At 37.6% G+C, this 18,292-nt stretch overlaps 1 protein-coding gene across 3 annotated transcripts in view; it reads right to left on the bottom strand.

The window, feature by feature from the left end:
* Positions 1–3,253: 3,253 nt before the first annotated feature.
* BCO2 (beta-carotene oxygenase 2) overlaps positions 3,254–18,292 on the bottom strand; it is a 66,362-nt gene continuing 51,323 nt past the window's right edge. For all 3 annotated transcript variants that reach the window (XM_068988592.1, XM_068988594.1, XM_068988593.1), the window contains 4 exons: positions 7,395–7,532; positions 6,486–6,668; positions 5,451–5,561; positions 3,254–3,841 (listed from right to left, as the gene is read on the bottom strand). In XM_068988592.1, coding sequence (XP_068844693.1) covers positions 3,728–3,841; positions 5,451–5,561; positions 6,486–6,668; positions 7,395–7,532 — 546 coding nt within the window. In that variant the 3' untranslated portion in view covers positions 3,254–3,727. The remainder of the gene's footprint in view (positions 3,842–5,450; positions 5,562–6,485; positions 6,669–7,394; positions 7,533–18,292) is intronic.

The following is an 18,292-nucleotide window of genomic DNA, read 5'->3' as shown; positions in this document are numbered from 1 at the left end:
ATATCACTGATGAACATAGATGCAAAAATCCTCAACAAAATTCTAGCAATCAGAATCCAACAACATATTAAAAAGATCATACACCATGACCAAGTGGGCTTTATCCCAGGGATGCAAGGATTCTTCAATATCCGCAAATCAATCAATGTAATTCACCACATTAACAAATTGAAAAATAAAAACCATATGATTATCTCAATAGATGCAGAGAAGGCCTTTGACAAAATTCAACATCCATTTATGATAAAAACTCTCCAGAAAGCAGGAATAGAAGGAACATACCTCAACATAATAAAAGCTATATATGACAAACCCACAGCAAACATTATCCTTAATGGTGAAAAATTGAAAGCATTTCCCCTAAAGTCAGGAACAAGACAAGGGTGTCCACTTTCACCGCTACTATTCAACATAGTTCTGGAAGTTTTGGCCACAGCAATCAGAGCAGAAAAAGAAATAAAAGGAATCCAAATTGGAAAAGAAGAAGTAAAACTCTCACTGTTTGCAGATGACATGATCCTCTACATGGAAAACCCTAAAGACTCCACCAGAAAATTACTAGAGCTCATCAATGAATATAGTAAAGTTGCAGGATATAAAATCAACACACAGAAATCCCTTGCATTCCTATACACTAATAATGAGAAAGTAGAAAAAGAAATTAAGGAAACAATTCCATTCACCATTGCAACAAAAAGAATAAAATACTTAGGAATATATCTACCCAAAGAAACTAAAGACCTATATATAGAAAACTATAAAACACTGATGAAAGAAATCAAAGAGGACACTAATAGATGGAGAAATATACCATGTTCATGGATTGGAAGAATCAATATAGTGAAAATGAGTATACTACCCAAAGCAATTTACAAATTCAACGCAATCCCTATCAAGCTCCCAGCCATATTTTTCACAGAACTAGAACAAATAATTTCAAGATTTGTATGGAAATACAAAAAACCTCGAATAGCCAAAGCAATCTTGAGAAAGAAGAATGGAACTGGAGGAATCAACTTGCCTGACTTCAGGCTCTACTACAAAGCCACAGTCATCAAAACAGTATGGTACTGGCACAAAGACAGACATATAGATCAATGGAACAAAATAGAAAGCCCAGAGATAAATCCACACACATATGGACACCTTATCTTTGACAAAGGAGGCAAGAATATACAATGGAGTAAAGACAATCTCTTTAACAAGTGGTGCTGGGAAAACTGGTCAACCACTTGTAAAAGAATGAAACTAGATCACTTTCTAACACCACACACAAAAATAAACTCAAAATGGATTAAAGATCTAAATGTAAGACCAGAAACTATAAAACTCCTAGAGGAGAATATAGGCAAAACACTCTCCGACATAAATCACAGCAGGATCCTCTATGATCCACCTCCCAGAATTCTGGAAATAAAAGCAAAAATAAACAAATGGGATCTAATTAAAATTAAAAGCTTCTGCACAACAAAGGAAACTATAAGCAAGGTGAAAAGACAGCCTTCTGAATGGGAGAAAATAATAGCAAATGAAGCAACTGACAAACAACTAATCTCAAAAATATGCAAGCAACTTATGCAGCTCAATTCCAGAAAAATAAACGACCCAATCAAAAAATGGGCCAAAGAACTAAAAGAAACCATTTCTCAATCAGATAGTGACTTGCAATGAAAAGTGGATTTTATACAACAATACACGGTGACCAGCTCAGTGGCTGGACCAAGAAGAAACTCCAAAGCACTTCCCAAAGCCAAGTTCAGTCAGTTCAGTTCAGTTGCTCAGTCGTGTTCGACTCTTTGCGACCCCATGAACCGCAGCACGCCAGGCCTCCCTGTCCATCACCAACTCCCAGAGTCAACCCAAACCCATGTCCATCTAACCCAAACCCAAACTTGCACCAGAAAAAGGTCATGGTCACTGTTTGATGGTCTGCTGCCTGTCTGACCCACTACAGCTTTCTGAATCCCAGTGAAACCATTACATCTGAGAGTATGCTCAGCAAATCAATGAGTTGCATTGAAAACTGCAAGGTCTGCAGCCAGTATCAGTCAACAGGAAGGGCCGAATTCTCTGTGACAACGCCAGACCGCAGGTCACAAAACCAATGCTTCAAAAGTTGAATGAATTGGGCTTTGAAGTTTTGCCTTATCCACCATATTCATCCGACCTCTTGCCAATCAACTACCACTTCTTCAAGCATTTCGACAACTTTTTCCAAGGAAAACACTTCTACAACCAGCAGGAGGCAGAAAATGATTTCCAAGAATTCACTGAATCCTGCAGCATGGATTTTAACACTTATTTCTCATTGGTAAAAATGTGTTAATTGTAATGGTTCCTATTTTGATTAATAAAGATGTGTTGAGCCTAGTTATAATGATTTAAAATTTATGGTCTGACACTGCAATTACTTTTGTACCAACCTAAGACCAACTTTTCATGAATCTCTGAAGAACCAGACACCTGAAGATTAGGGAAAATGCCTGATTTTAACAACATCTCTCAAAACAACAGCCTCCCAAGCCTGAGCTGGGGGCAGGATAGGAGGTGGTAGTGGGTGGTTCAACTGCAGTGGCATCTGCTGTGGGCAGCAGAAAAGTAGGTATTTTAGAAGGAGCATGCAAGCATGACATCCTCTGTGACTACTTAGAAGCAACAGGTAAACTGTGATGGAAAAAAAGGCAGAGATTTTTCAGATCTATATTCACATTTTACTAGCTATATTTATTTTTATTTCTTCTTCCAAGTATGAGAACCTCTGTTACCCATCTATCTGGTGGTGGCAATTTTTAGTTTTTGATCCAGGTCTAGTTTTTCTTTCGTGTATCTTTATTACCCATAAGATATTTCCAGTAAATATAAATTTAAAACTCTCTTCAAAAGTTGTATCAATGCTTAAGGTTTTCAAAGAAGATCCCTTGTTGGGGTCCTTTAATGGACTGGGACCTGGTGGTCCGGAGGCAACGATAAGAAAGTGAAAGAGAGAAAAAGGCTGATACTCCCTGGTTTACGCAGAAAACCAATAAAGTCCTTGACACAGGACTTGCGTCTCTCACAAAGGCACCGGGCACCCTCTCGAGGAGGGGTGAAGGCATAGGGTGCCTTCTTGAGAGAGTCTCAGAAGCCTGGGAAGGAGAGTGAGCAAGACGGGTCTCTGTGCTCCAAGGAATCAGCCGGAGAGAGAGAGAGAAAGAAAGAAAGAAAGAAAGACATAGGGACCCAATCTCTAATGGAGCAAAGGTGCTTTAATGATTTTTCTTTGAGTATATATAGTCTGTAGTACAAGAAATTTCTTTAGTCAATGATAAAGATCAGAAAACCAAATGTACAGTAACCGTTACCAAGGGACAATGATGGTCACAAGGTCAGGAGACAGTCCATATCTCAAGAAAGGGGATTGAGACTGAGCGGTTTTGTTGTAAAGAGAATGTTTACTAAAGATTTAAACCTGTATCACACAATGACCCCAATTCCTGGGAGCAGTGTGCTGTTCTGCTTAAAAAGAAACGAAGGACTTGTGAGAAACAGCACGTAGGAATCCTTCTGTTAAACATTCCCTGACAATCCCTAAGAAAATATAACACCATAATTATCTCATGAATTCAATTTTTAACAGAAATTTTAAAAGTAGATGTCTACTATTTGGAAGGTAAGGTACACTTTTGCTCTCTCTTACATAGCAAGCACATTCGTTCATGCGTAGTTCACAGAGCTTGTGGCCATTCCATCAGATGGTCACGAAGGTGCCGTGGAACCCATACGGCATTTGCACAGGCACTTCGGCTCGGCCCAGTTCTTCAAAGTTCTTGGCATCCAAGACAAGGAGAAAATTTCTTTCATTCTAGAAAAGGAAAGACAATACTGAAAATTCTCTTTGTTCCTATCAGAAATCTGTTTCCTCTAGTGGGCTGTAAAATTCCTAAGGGAGAGACCATCTTTCTCATCTTTATATCTATTCCCAGCACTGGGCACAGTGGCTTGCTGATTCATTCACTAAGTGTTTGCAGAATGATGAACTGAACAAAAAAAAAGGAAATTACAGCTGAAGAAGTTCATATCTAGAGCAAAGAAATTACATTTATATCTATCACCTTCATTGAATCTCTTTGGGTTTAAGGATCTTCCTACCTGCCCCTCTTCCATCTCCTACGAGATATAAAAATTCTTTCTCCCAAAATAAAATGTCTCCATTTTGTGTTATTCTGGAGCTGTTCAAAAGGTAGCATTGCAAGGCAGATTGAGATTTGCCCTGGTCTAATTACAGGAGTGGCAAATATACTGCATGAAGACTAAGTTCTAAGCCCATGGCTGACATCACTAACTGATCACACTTTTCTCACCAAAACCTTAAAAAGCATCACAATCCTATACCTCAGTTCAGTTCAGTTCAGTTCAGTTGCTCAGTCGTGTCCGACTCTTTGTGACCCCATGAATCGCAGCAAGCCAGGCCTCCCTGTCCATCACCAACTCCCAGAGTTCACTCAGACTCACGTCCATCGAGTCACTGATGCCATCCAGCCATCTCATCCTCTGTCATCCCCTTATCCTCCTGCCCCCAATCCCTCCCAGCATCAGAGTCTTTTCCAATGAGTCAACTCTTCACATGAGGTGGCCAAAGTACTGGAGTTTCAGCTTTAGCATCATTCCTTCCAAAGAAATCCCAGGGCTGATCTCCTTCAGAATGGATTGGTTGGATCGCCTTGCAGTCCAAGGGACTCTCAAGAGTCTTCTCCAACACCACAGTTCAAAAGCATCAGTTCTTCGGTGCTCAGCCTTCTTCACAGTCCAACTCTCACATCCATACATGACCACAGGAAAAACCATAGCCTTGACTAGACGGACCTTAGTCGGCAAAGTAATGTCTCTGCTTTTGATCCTATACCTAGGCAGCTACTTATAAATGATCAAAGTTGGAACTCAGAGTGAATCTATCAGCCACAAGGCTTCTCTAGACAAGAAATTAGATATCAAGATTATTGAGACATTAAGTCGGAGGCTATCACATTAGATTTTGGGGTCTCTCAATTAAAACTGGCAGCACAGAGGGTGGTATAAAATATTGAACTAGAATTCAGAAGATTGGGATTTCAATACTGGCTTTACAACTATAAGATTTGATGCAAGTCTCTTTCAACTTCCTTAAGTTACAAATTCAACATGTGTAAAATGATACCCACAAAGCTGTTTTGATGACTAAATAAGATAATATGTATGAAAGTAGTTTGTAAATAAATTCCTATCCAAATGTAAATTATTATGATTCTACAAGTAGAATTTTAAAACTGTAATACAGTACTAAATATGATAAAAGGGTATCTAAATAATAAAGAGAGAAACGGGAGAAGGTGTCAAACTGGAATAAAAATGAATGATCAACAGCATCACTAAATATAACCCTCAAAAGGCCCAGTGCTACTTTTCTTTCTGTCTAGTGGTGGAAACACATTTACCTGGTTAGGGGTGATCACCACAGAAAGAATGACCCCATCATCTTCTTTATTGGCTCCCGGTACTGGAACAAAAACAGGTTCTGAGGGATAAAAGCCATCTTCTCTCCAAACCTGTAAGTCCCCAAAAAAGTATTTGATAGAAGACTGGTTATGAGCTGGAAGTGTTCGATAGCTTTTGTCAGCCCCAGCATGAATTTGGCTGCCAATACAACAGTCCAACAGTGGAAGAATCAGGCTTACTGAACTGAATGTAGGAGAGGGAGCCTTTGCAGTGGCAAATTCCATCATCATCAAACACAATTTGTATAGTTATAATTTCCCATCAACCGGAAATAGATGTGTCCCATGATTTCTCTCAAAATACCATCAAGCGTAGAATTATTTTTCTGGGCTTGTGGTTCATTTAGATTCCCTAGAGGGAACATACCCCTAATCCCATGGTTCTCAGATTTAACAGAAGTAAGTGGCTGCCCATTTGAGCAACATGGATGGACCTAGAGATTGTCATACTGAGTGCAGTAAGTCAGAGAGAGGAGAAATATCATTTGACATTCCTTGTATGTGGAATCTAAAAAGAAATTATACAAATGAACTTATTTATGAAGCAGAAACAGACTCACAGACTTAGAGAACAAACATGATTGCTAGGAAAAGAATATGGGGAAAGGATAGTCAGGATGTTTGGGATTGACAGGTGCACACTGCTACAATTAAAATGGACAACCAACAAGGTCCTAATGTTAGTACAAGAAACTCTGCTCAATGTTAGGTGGCAGGCTGGATGGGAGGGGAACTTAAGAGAGAATGGATACATGTATATGTATGGCTGAGTCCCCTTGCTGTCCTCCTGAAACTATCACAACATTGTTAATGGGCTATATTCCAATATAAAATAAAAAGTCTTTTTTTTAAAAAAAGTAAGTAGCTGCTTAACTATTTTAAAATCTCAAGATCTACCTTAAACAAAACAGGAATTAATTCAAAGGGCAGAACAGGTCTTTAAAGAGTTCAGAAAAGGAAGCGGAATTTCATTACCGTCAGCGTCTTGTTCACCACGTCAACCTTGATCAGAGAATCACCCACCAAATGCTGAAAGCCACAGCCATAGAAGAACTGATACTTTTTGCCACTGAATTGGCCATAGTTGATCTGGGGAAATTCAATACCTCCTTCCTCTTCTAGGGCCTCAGGACATAGATTTTCATAAGAGCACCAAATCTAAGAGAGGGCACAAAAGAACTGATTGCTTAATTCTTACTTTCTTCAGGTCAGTGTGGGGGCTAACACTATATAAAAGTTTATGACAGGGCTTGAGAACTGAGGTTCTACATCATTTTTTAAAATATTGTTTCTCTTTTCATCATACGTAAGAACACATAAAAGATTATTGGGTTTTGTGACTAAGTTGTCAAATGGCATAGGAGGTGGACATGGGCTTTTATTTTACTAGAGCTGAGACACTGATAGCTATATAGTGATATGTAAGCACAAACCCTCTAAAATGTGGGGATGGTCAGTGCCAATCTTAAATACTTAGACAAGGCACGACACTTTGAAAGCTGTATAAACCTTTTTCAAAACACAAAAGGGATAGGAAAACACAAAAGTGAAGTGAAGTTGCTCAGTTGTGTCCGACTCTTAGCAACCCCATGGACTGCAGCCCACCAGGCTCCTCCATCCATGGGATTTTCCAGGCAAGAGTACTGGAGTGGGGAAAACACAAAAGGGATAGGTAAACACAGTGCTCACTCCCACCTAGAATTCTGCAGCTCTTTTGCAAGCCATGCTCCATGATCCTACCCTGCTCAGCTGAATGTTATGAAACTTACTAGGCACCAAACATTGTGGAGAACAGCCACACTACAAAGCCACACTACTTTATTAGTGAATAAAGAAACACTGCTGAGGGTCAAAGTCTTAGGCTAATATCCATTCATAGCATACCTTTCCATCAGCCTGTTTCACAGCACTGGCTGAAGAATAGCGCAACGGGCTGAGGTTCTCTCCCTCAGGGGCATTCAAATTGACATGTAAGGGCAAAACAAACCTTCGAGGGGAAAATCTGGCTATTGAATTATAGACCTGTTTAGGAGAGAGAAGTAAACAGATGAGAAAACTGTCATGCATAGAATAACAGCACATCCCAATAATTGAGATCCAGCCAACATTATTGGCATTTCTAAGTAACTGCATAAACAATCATTTTCATTCATTCATTTACTCATCAAATATCAGTTGAGTACCTTCTCTAGACCAAGCATTGTTTTAGACACTGGGAATACAAAACAGTTTCTGGACTTATATTCTAGTGGAGGAAGAATGGTAATAGATAAGAAATAAAATATATGCTACTTATGTAGTATCAAATAAATAATGATTACACAGCTGAAGTCAGATAATGATAAGCACCATTAAGAAACACACTGAAGGGTGAGGGACTAGAGAGTAAAATGGGTGCTTCCTTCCTCAGGTTTGGTCTTTCTCTATGGGGCTCTGGAACTTCAGTGATTGATATTACTCATGTAGGGCTATATGCATATGTGCTGATCCCCAACACTCTGGGCAACCAGCTTGGGTGTTCTTCCCTGGCAGGCAGCATTTCACACATGTCACAATCAGTTGCTGGAGCAATTAGGCAAGTCCTAGGAGAGGGCTCTTGGAAGCATGCCCCTGGTTTCCTCTAAACTTCATCCCATATATCTTTCCTTTCTGTTGATTTTTCTGGGACCTATGAGCCCTCCTAATGAATCATCAAAACAAAGAATGGTTTTGGGGACCCCTCAACACAGCCGCTCTGCAGAGATGATGTTTAAGCAGGAGACCCTGATAAAATAAGTGTCTTTTCTGACAGTAAGAATGGTTTAAGCACATCTTCCTCTCTGGAAATACTCTAAGATGGGGAATAAACTGTATCATTTTATCCTATATACCTAGTCCATATTATCTCCGTATCATGCAGAACTGTTTTCAATACTCCTACTAAGTAAAGCTTTAGTGTTGTTTTTAGGCTTCATAAAGAATTAGCTTTGAGGACTCTCCTGGTGGTCCAGTGGCTAGTAATCCATGCTCCCAAAGCAAGAGTTCCAGGTTTGATACCTGGTCAGGGAACTATAGCCCACATGCCACACTAAGAGTTCACATGCCACAACTAAAGATCATGCATGCTACAATGAAGATCAAAGACCCCACATGCCACAACTAAGACCTAGTGCTGCCAAATAAATAATTTTAAAAAGAATTAGCTTAAAAAATTTACTTTTAAATTTATTTTAACTTGTTTGGTCTTTTGCAAAACCAAAGGTGAACAAAAAGAGAGTTCCAATAGTGGTGAGTTAGGCAGCATGGATCAACCATTTCATTGATAACAGATAGAAAAGCTGGACAAATTGTTTAAAACAGCTGTTTGAAGGTACTGGTGAGCTAAAAAGCCAACAAAAAACAATAGAGCATAGATTTGAAAAGAAAAGGAAACTCACAGATAGAAACTACATATTGGGGGCAAATTTCCACTAAGGACATCAGCTACTTTTAAGAAGAGGCAGTTGAAAGGCTAAGAAAAAAGAAACATATTCTTATTAAACTTTTTCATTTTGAGATTATTGCAGACCCATATGCAGCTGTAAGAAACAATACAGATAAACAATTGATTTTAAAATGGGCAAAGGACATTTCACCTAGACATTTCACCAAGATATACAAATGGTGAATAAATATAGGAAAAGATGCTGAACACTATTAGTCATTGGGAAATGCAAATCAAAATGGCAATGAGATAATACTTCACACTCATTAGGATGGTTATTATCAAGAAAAAAAAAAAGAGAAACCACAAGTGTTTGTGGTTTGAGAATGTAAGAAAGTGGAACATTTGTACATTGCTGGTGGGAATGTAAAATGGTGCATTTGCTATTAAAAACAATTTGGCAGTTCCTCAAACAGTTAGATATAGAATTATCATATGATCCAGCAATTCCCTTCTAGGTATATGCCAAAAAGAATTGAAAACAAGGACTCACACACATACTTGTACAGCAATGTTCATAACAGCATTATTCATAATAGCCGAAAGCTGAAAACAACCCACACATCCCTGAACAGATGAATAAACAAAATGAGTATATACATACAAGGAATATTATTAAACCTCTTAAAGGAATGAGATTCTGATACATGCTACAGCATGAGTGACCCATGAAAAGATTATGATAAATTAAGTAAGCCAGACCCAAAAGAAGAAATAGTATATGATTCCATTTATATGAGGTACATAAAATAGACAAATTTATAGAAACAGAAAGTAGGGTAAAGGCTACCACAACCTTGGGAGACGGAGGCTATAGGGAGCTGTTATTTAATGGGTACAGAGCCTCTACCTAGGATCAAGAAAAAGTTCTGAAAATGAACACCAATGCTGGTTGCACAACATTGTTACTACATTTAATGTCACTGAATTATACACATAAAATTGTCAAATGGTAAATTTTGTGTTATGTATATTTTACCACACAAAAAAGAAACGATGAAGAGAGGTCTCACATATCCTTCATGAAATCTCAACAATGATTTCTTTCATAACTACACTACAATATCACAACGAGGAAACTTACATGGATATAATCCACCAACATTATTCAGATTTTATTCATTTAACATGCATTCACTTATGTGTGCTTGTGTGTGTAAATTTTATCATATGTAAACTTATATGATCACCACCACACTCAAGATACAGAACAGTTCTATCACTACCAGGGTCCTTCATGTTTCGCTTTTATAAGGATATTGCCAAAACAACTCCCTCATCACTTGACCCTAATGAGAAGAGATTTTGATAGTTTTGAAAAGCTAGAGGGACAAGAAGGGAATGTCTTGATAAACCTCTAGCTCTTTTGGTCAGGACCCCTTAAGCTGTACCTAGAAGTAAGAATAAACAAAAAGAGTCCAGCTCTTGCAGCAACTGTGTCATGTTTCAAAGTATCTCAATCTTTATAACTAGATTAAGAATATCTGCAATTGATAATGTACCTTAGCCATCTGCCAGAAACAAATGAAAATCTTCTCTGAAGGAAGATAACAGAATATTCTCCAAATATTCCTCCTAAAATTTTTCAAACACAATATTCTGTGTATAATAAAACTTAGTCAGCACTTAAGAAGACAGCAAAGTATAATTTAAAAAAAAAAGATAAGCAACAGATTATAGAAATGCAGGGGATCCATATAATAGAGTTATCAAACTTTAACTATTCTGAATACATTGGAGGAAATTATTTTAAATTGGGGTTATAGCAGAGAATCATGAATTATAAAAGAGAAGGTAATCAAAGTTCTAGAAGTGTAAAAAGCAATGAGTTTAAGACCATAGTGCCTAGTTTTAAGAGCAGGATACATACAGCTGAAGAAAGAAAGTTTGAATGGTAAGATAAGAAGAAAATATCCAAAGCAAGATACTTAGAGAGAGCAAAGGATGGAAGATACTAAAAAAGAACATAAGCAACAGAGAGCTAGAGTAAAAAGGGGTATCATACGTGTACTCTAGTCCCAGAAAGAAAAGAGAGAAAAGATTTATTAGATGCGATATTTGAAAAAATAATGGGTGAAATTTTTCAAAGCTAATGAAAGACATCAAACCATAGATTCAAAAATACTTAAGAAAATAAAGCAAAAGGAAATCATATTGAAAAATATCCTAGTACTAACTTCAGAAAATCAGAGAAAATCTTTGGGGGGTAATGGATCAACTTCAAAGGAGCAAAGCTTTTAACTGACAACTGATTTCTCAACAGAAATCAGAAGACAATAAAATATCTTTACAGTGTTGAAAGAAAATAAAAACCTAGATTCTTTATCCAATGAAAACATCTTTCAAGAAAGAAAGTATAGTAAAGACATTTTTCTGACAAACAGAAATAGAGATTTCATCACCATATCAGCATATCAAACTAAAGAAGATAGTAAAAGATGTTCTTCAGTCAGAAAGACAATGATACCACATGGACACTCAGAGAGGCAAGAAGGAATTAAGAGCAAGAGAAGGTACTGATATAGGTAAATGGGTATTTTGGTAATTACGTTTACATAAAACAACATTGATAATAATGCTTTACAGGGGTTAATATAAAGAGAGAATTAAAATATATAATGAACAGTAACATATAAATCAGGAATGTAATAAATGGAGTTAAAGTGTTCCAGACTCCCTCCATTGTCTGGAAAGAATTAAAAGAACAAATTTATCAATATAATATACTGTGCTAAATCAGCAAAGAAAACTATACACAAGGTCAAAAGACAACCCTCAGAATGGGAGAAAATAATAGCAAATGAAACAATTAACAAAGGCTTAATCTCCAAGATACACAAGCAGTTCATGCAACTCAATACCAAAAAAACAAACAACTCAATCAAAAAATGGGCAAAAGACCTAAACAGGCATTTCTCAAAAGCAAACAGATGGCGAATAACACATGAAAAGATGCTCAACATCATTCATTATTAGAGAAATGCAAATCAAAACTACAATGAGATATCACTTCACACCAGAGGGCAGAGAGAAGAAGCGAGAAGAACCAAAATCCCACAGCAGCTAGAATCACAGCAGAATCACAGCAGCTAGAATGAAAACCACATTATACAAAGTTAATCAAAATAAAAAAGCAGAGGGTTATGTCCCAGATGAATGGACAAGATAAAACCCCACAGAAACAACTAAATGAAGTGGAGATGGGCAAACTTTCAGAAAAAAAAATTCAGAATAATGCTAGTTAAAATGATCCAGGATCTCAGAAAAAGAACAGAGAAGATGCAAGAAATGTTTACCAAAGACCTAGAGGAACTAAAGATCAAACAAACAGAGATGAACAATACACTAGAAGAAATCAATAGCAGAATAACTGAAACAGAAGAAAGGATAAGTGACCTGGAAGACAGAATGGTGGAAATCACTGCCACAAAACAGAAAATTGAAAAAAAGAAGACAGCCTAAGAGACCTCTAGGACATTAAATGCACTAACATTTGAGTTAGAGGGGTACCAGAAAGAGAAAAGAGAGAGAAAGGACTCAAGAAAATATTTGAAGAGATAAAAGCTGAGAACTTCCCTTACATGGGAAAGGAAGTAGTCAACCAAGTCCAGAAAGTACAGAGAGTTCCAGGCAGGATAACCCTCAGGAGGAATTCACTGAGACACACAGTAATTGAACTGACAAAAAAGACAAAGATAAAATGTTAAAGGCAACAAAGGAAGAACGACAAATAACATACAAGGGCACTCCCATCAGGTTATCAACTGATTTCTCAAATCTGGCTTGTGGAAAGAAATTCTACAAGCCAGAAGGAGATGGCATGGTATATCGAGAGTGATGAAAGCGAAGAACCTACAACCAAGTGTACTCTAGCCAGCAAGACTCTCACTCAGATTTGATGTAGAAATGACAAGCAAAAGTTAAGAGAATTCAGCACCACCAAACCAACTTTACAACAAATGCTATAGAAACTTCTCTCGGCAGGAAACATAAGAGAAGGAAAAGACCTACAAAAAATAAATTCAAAACAATTAAGAAACTGGTAATAGGAGCATATATATCAATAATCACCTTCAATGTAAATAGATTACAGGCACCAACTGGCTGGGCAGATGAAAATGTGTGCATGTATGCACTTCTACTGACCACATCACTCTAGTTAACCCCTCAAATTCCATGTAATTATTTTATATTGTTCAGTTCAGATCAGTTCAGTTACTCAGTCGTGTCCGACTCTTTGCAACCCCATGAACCACAGCACGCCAGGGCTCCCTGTCCATTACCAATTCTCAGAGTCCACTCAAACCCATGTCCATTGTGTCAGTGATGCCATCCAATCGTTTCATCCTCGGTCATCCCCTTCTCCTCCTGCCCTCAATCTTTCCCAGCATCACGGTCTTTTCAAATGAGTCAGCTCTTGCATCAGGTGGCCGAAGTACTGGAGTTTCAGCTTCAACATCAGTCCTTCCAATGAGCACCCAGGACTAATCTCCTGTAGGATGGACTGGCTGGATCTCCTTGTAGTCCAAGGGACTCTCAAGAGTCTTCTCCAACACCATAGTTCAAAAGCATCATTTTTCAGCACTCAGCTGTCTTTACAGTCCAACTCTCACATCTGGAAAAACCATACTACTGGGTTTTCACTACTGGAAAAACCATAGCCTTGACTAGACGGACCTTTGTTGGCAAAGTAATGTCTCTGATTTTAATACGCTGTCTAATTGGTCACAAATTTCCTTCCAAGGAGCAAGCGTCTTTTAATTTCATGGCTGCAATCACCATCTGCAGTGATTTTGGAGCCCAGGAAAATAAAATGTGACACTGTTTCCACTGTTTCCCCATCTATTTCTCATGAAGTGATGAGACCAGATGCCATGATCTTCGTTTTCTGAATGTTGAGCTTTAAGCCAACTTTTTCACTCTCCTCTTTCACTTTCATCAAGAGGCTCTTTAATTCTTTTTCATTTTCTGCCATAAGGGTAGTGTCATCTGTATATCTGAGGTTATTGATTTCTTCTGGCAATCTTGATTCCAGCTTGTGCTTCTCCAGCCCAGCGTTTCTCATGATGTAGTCTGCATAGAAGTTAAATAAGCAGGGTGACAGTATACAGCCTTGACGTACTCCTTTTCCTATTTGGAACCAGTTTGTTGTTCCATGTCCAGTTCTAACTGTTGCTTCCTGACCTGCATACAGGTTTCTCAAGAGGCAGGTCAGGTGGTCTGGTATTCCCATCTCTTTCAGAATTTTCCACAGTATATTGTGATCCACTCAGTCAAAGGCTTTGGCATAGTCAATAAAGCAGAAATAGATGTTTTTCTGGAACTCTCTTGCTTTTTCCATGATCCAGTGGATGTTGGCAATCTGATCTCTGCTTCCTCTGCCTTTTCTAAAACCAGCCTGAACATCTGGAATTTCATGGTTCACATATTGCTGAAGCCTGGCTTGGAGAATTTTGAGCATTACTTTACTAGCGTGTGAGATGAGTGCAATTGTGCAGTAGTTTGAGCATTCTTTGGCATTCCCTTTCTTTGGGATTGGAATGAAAACTGTCTTCCAGTCCTGTGGCCACTGCTGAGTTTTCCAAATTTGCTGACATATTGAGTGCAGCACTTTCACAGCATCATCTTTTAGGATTTCAAATAGGTCAACTGGACTTCCATCGCCTCCACTAGCTTTGTTCGTAGTGATGCTTCCTAAGGCCCACCTGACTTCACATTCCAGGATGCCCAGCTCTAGGTGAGTGTGAGTGATCACACCTTCATGATTATCTGGGTCGTGAAGGTCTTTTCTGTACAGTTCTTCTGTGTACTCTTACCACCTCTTCTTAATATCTTCTGCTTCTGTGAGGTCCATACAATTTCTGTCCTTTATTAAGCCCATCTTTGCATGAAATGTTTCTTTGATATCTCTAATTTTCTTGAAGAGGTCTCTAGTCTTTCCCATTCTATTGTTTTCCTCTATTTCTTTGCATTGATCACTTAGCAAGTCTTTCTTATTCTTGCTGTTATTTGGAACTCTGCATTCAGACAGGTATATCTTTCCTTTTCTCTTTTGCCTTTCACTTCTCTTCTTTTCTCAACTATTTGTAAGGCCTCCTCAGACAGCTATTTTGCTATTTTGCATTTCTTTTTCTTGAGGATGGTCTTGCTCCCTGTCTCCTGTACAATGTCACGAACCTCCGTCCATATTCATCAGGCACTCTATCAGATCTAGTCCCTTAAATCTATTTCTCACTTTCACTTTATAGTCATAAGGGATTTGATTTAAGTCATACCTGAATGGTCTAGTGGTTTTCCCTACTTTCTTCAATTTAAGTCTGAATTTGACAATAAGGAGTTCATGATCTGAGCCACAGTCAGCTCCTTGTCTTGTTTTTGCTGACCGTATAGAGCTTCTCCATCTTTGGCTACAAAGGATATAATCAGTCTGATTTCAATGTTGACCATCTGGTGATGTCCATGTGTAGAGTCTTCTCCTGTGTTGCTGGAAGAGGGTGTTTGCTGTGACCAGTGCATTCTCTTGGCAGAACTCTATTAGCCTTTGCTCTGCTTCATTCTGTACTCCAAGGCCAAATTTGCCTGTTACTCCTGGTGTTTCTTGACTTCCTACTTTTGCATTCCAGTCCTCTATAATGAAAAGGACATCTTTTGGGGGTGTTAGTTCTAGCAGGTTTATATTGTTTGGTTAATCATATTTCCATTATGGCTTGTAATTATAATTATCTTTTATTCTTTTGGTCTGGCTATTGTTTGTGAAAACTGATAACATCTTTTCCATTATGTAACTATTATTTGTTTAATACCATTGTATCATGATTGGTCAACAGAAAATAATAGGATTCCATAATACTGAAACTACCATTTAATAGAAAAACTTGTAATCACTTTTTAAAATCCAGATGCAAAATCTTGGAAGTTTTTGAAAAATACAAATACCCAAGTGTTGTTTCTCTCTCCAAAGCTCCAGATATGATTCTAATGAGCAGCCATGTTTAAAAACAACTGGACTATATGATGATCTTTTACGTTTATCTAGTTTGTTTCACTTTTCTATTTCACATTCAGTGCTCCCATTTCATTTAGTTTGTTTTCCTACTTCTCCATCTCTCTCCTTCTGTTGTTCTTTTTCAAACCTTTATCTAGTGTAGTATAAAAGCTTTTGTGTACATATATATATACACACATATATTTATAAAGGTTTGTATATATATATGCAGACATATATATGTATAAGATAATATATATATATTAGAAAACATGAATTTTGGTCTAGCTAAAAAATTTATGACATCTTGATTCCACTGGTAAATGATAGATTTATCATTTATATTTGTTCAATACTTTGATACAGTTCCATTCATTCTAGCATCTGGTATTACTGCTAAAAGTCTAGAAAACTTATTATCTTAGTGATTTTAAAACTTTTGAATGAGGTTTAAACTTCAAATGCAATTCTAAGAAAATAAAGAAATATTATGTTGTAAAAAAAAAAAAACAGGAGATTAGCATATGATAGACAGCAAACTGCCAATGTTTGTTGGATCATAAAGAAAGCAAGGGAATTCCAGAAAACATCTACTTCTGCTTCATCAACTATGCAGAAGCCTTTGACTGTATGGATCACAACAAACTGTGGAAAATTCTTAAGAGTTGCGAATACCAGATCACCTTGCCTGTCTCCTGAGAAATATGTATGTGGGTCAAGAAGTAACAGCTAAAATTGGACATGGGACAATGGACTGGTTCAAAATTGGGAAAGGATTATGTCAGGGATGTATACTGTCACCTTGTTCACTTAACTTCTATTCAGAGCACATCATGAGAAATACCAGACTGAATGAATTAAAAGCTGGAATCAAGATTTCCAGGAGAAATATCAACAACCTCAGTTATGCAGATGATACCACTCTAACAGCAGAAAGTGAAGAGAAACTAAAGAGCTTCTTGATGAGGTTGAAAGAGGAGAGTGAAAAAGCTGGCTTAGGACTCAACATTCAAAGAACTAAGATCATTGCATTACTTCAAGGCACGTAGAAGGGGGAAAAGTGCAAACAGTGACAGCTTTTATTTTCTTGGGATCCAAAATCATTGCTGATGGTGATTGTAGTCTGAAATTTAAAAAAGCTTGCTCCTTGGAAGGAAAGCTATGACAAATCCAGACAGTGTATTAAAAAGCAAAGATATCACTTTGCTGACAAAGGTCCATATAGTTAAAGCTATGGTTTTTCCAGTAGTCGTGTAAATATGAGAGGTGGACCATAAAGAAGGCTGAGCACAGAACTGATGTTTTTGAATTGTGATACTGGAGAAGACTCTTGAGAGTCCTTTGGACTGCAAGGAGATCAAACCAGTCAATCCTAAAGGAAATCAATCCTAAATATTCATTGGAAGGACTGATGCTGAAGCTGAGCTCCAATGCTTTGACCACCTGATGAGAAAAAGCCAACTCATTGGAAAAGACCTTGATACTGGGAAATACTGAGAGCAAAAGGAGGAGAGGGAAGCAGGGGATGAGATGGTTAGATAGCAACACCGACTCAGTCAACATGGATTTGAGCAAACTCCAGGAGATAGTGAAGGAAAAGGGAAGCCTGGCATGTCGCAGCCCACGGAATCACAAAGAGTTGGACACAACTTAGCAACTGAACAACAACAACAGTTAATAACTAAAGTATAATTTTGTTCAAATTTCACAAAATGTTATGCTAGTGTCCATTGTTTGTTTTTATACCTTACTCAAGACTCCACACTGTATTTAATTGCACTGAGCAGCTTCAGCTGCAAGCAACAAATTCTGATAAATTCTCTTTTCGTTTTTATGCTGTTACAAATATTTTCTAATTTTCCTTGTTATGACTTCTTAGATACACCCATCATTTAAAAGTATACATTTAATTTCCAAATACATGGCATTTTAAAAGTATCTTTGATATTGATTTCTCATTTTGATATTAATTCCTCATTTAAATACTTTCTTCTCTGCCATCACCCTCTGTGTTTTTTCAGTCTTTTAATTTTATTGAGGCTTTCAACGACTAAGTAAAAGTTCTCTCTTGGGAAATGTCACACTGCACTTGAAAATATGTGGGTTATCTTCAAATAGCTTTTGATATTTATTTCCAGTATAACAGTGATAAGAGAACAGATTCTGTATGATTTCAGTAACTTTAGACAACAAAATTCTTGCACCTTGTTTTATGTCCCTGGATACGTTCCAGTGTCTCCTGGTTTATAGTCTATGGGTACTTGAACAGAATAGAATTGAATTGAACCTGTTGCCTAGTGTTGTGTGAAAATCTTAACTATGTTGAGGTGGTTC

The sequence above is a fragment of the Capricornis sumatraensis genome, chromosome 16 (genome assembly GCF_032405125.1).
Source record: "Capricornis sumatraensis isolate serow.1 chromosome 16, serow.2, whole genome shotgun sequence".
Lineage (NCBI taxonomy): Eukaryota > Metazoa > Chordata > Mammalia > Artiodactyla > Bovidae > Capricornis > Capricornis sumatraensis.
The sequence above is the reverse complement of the archived record's forward strand: the minus strand, read 5'-3'. Positions and strand labels throughout refer to the sequence as shown.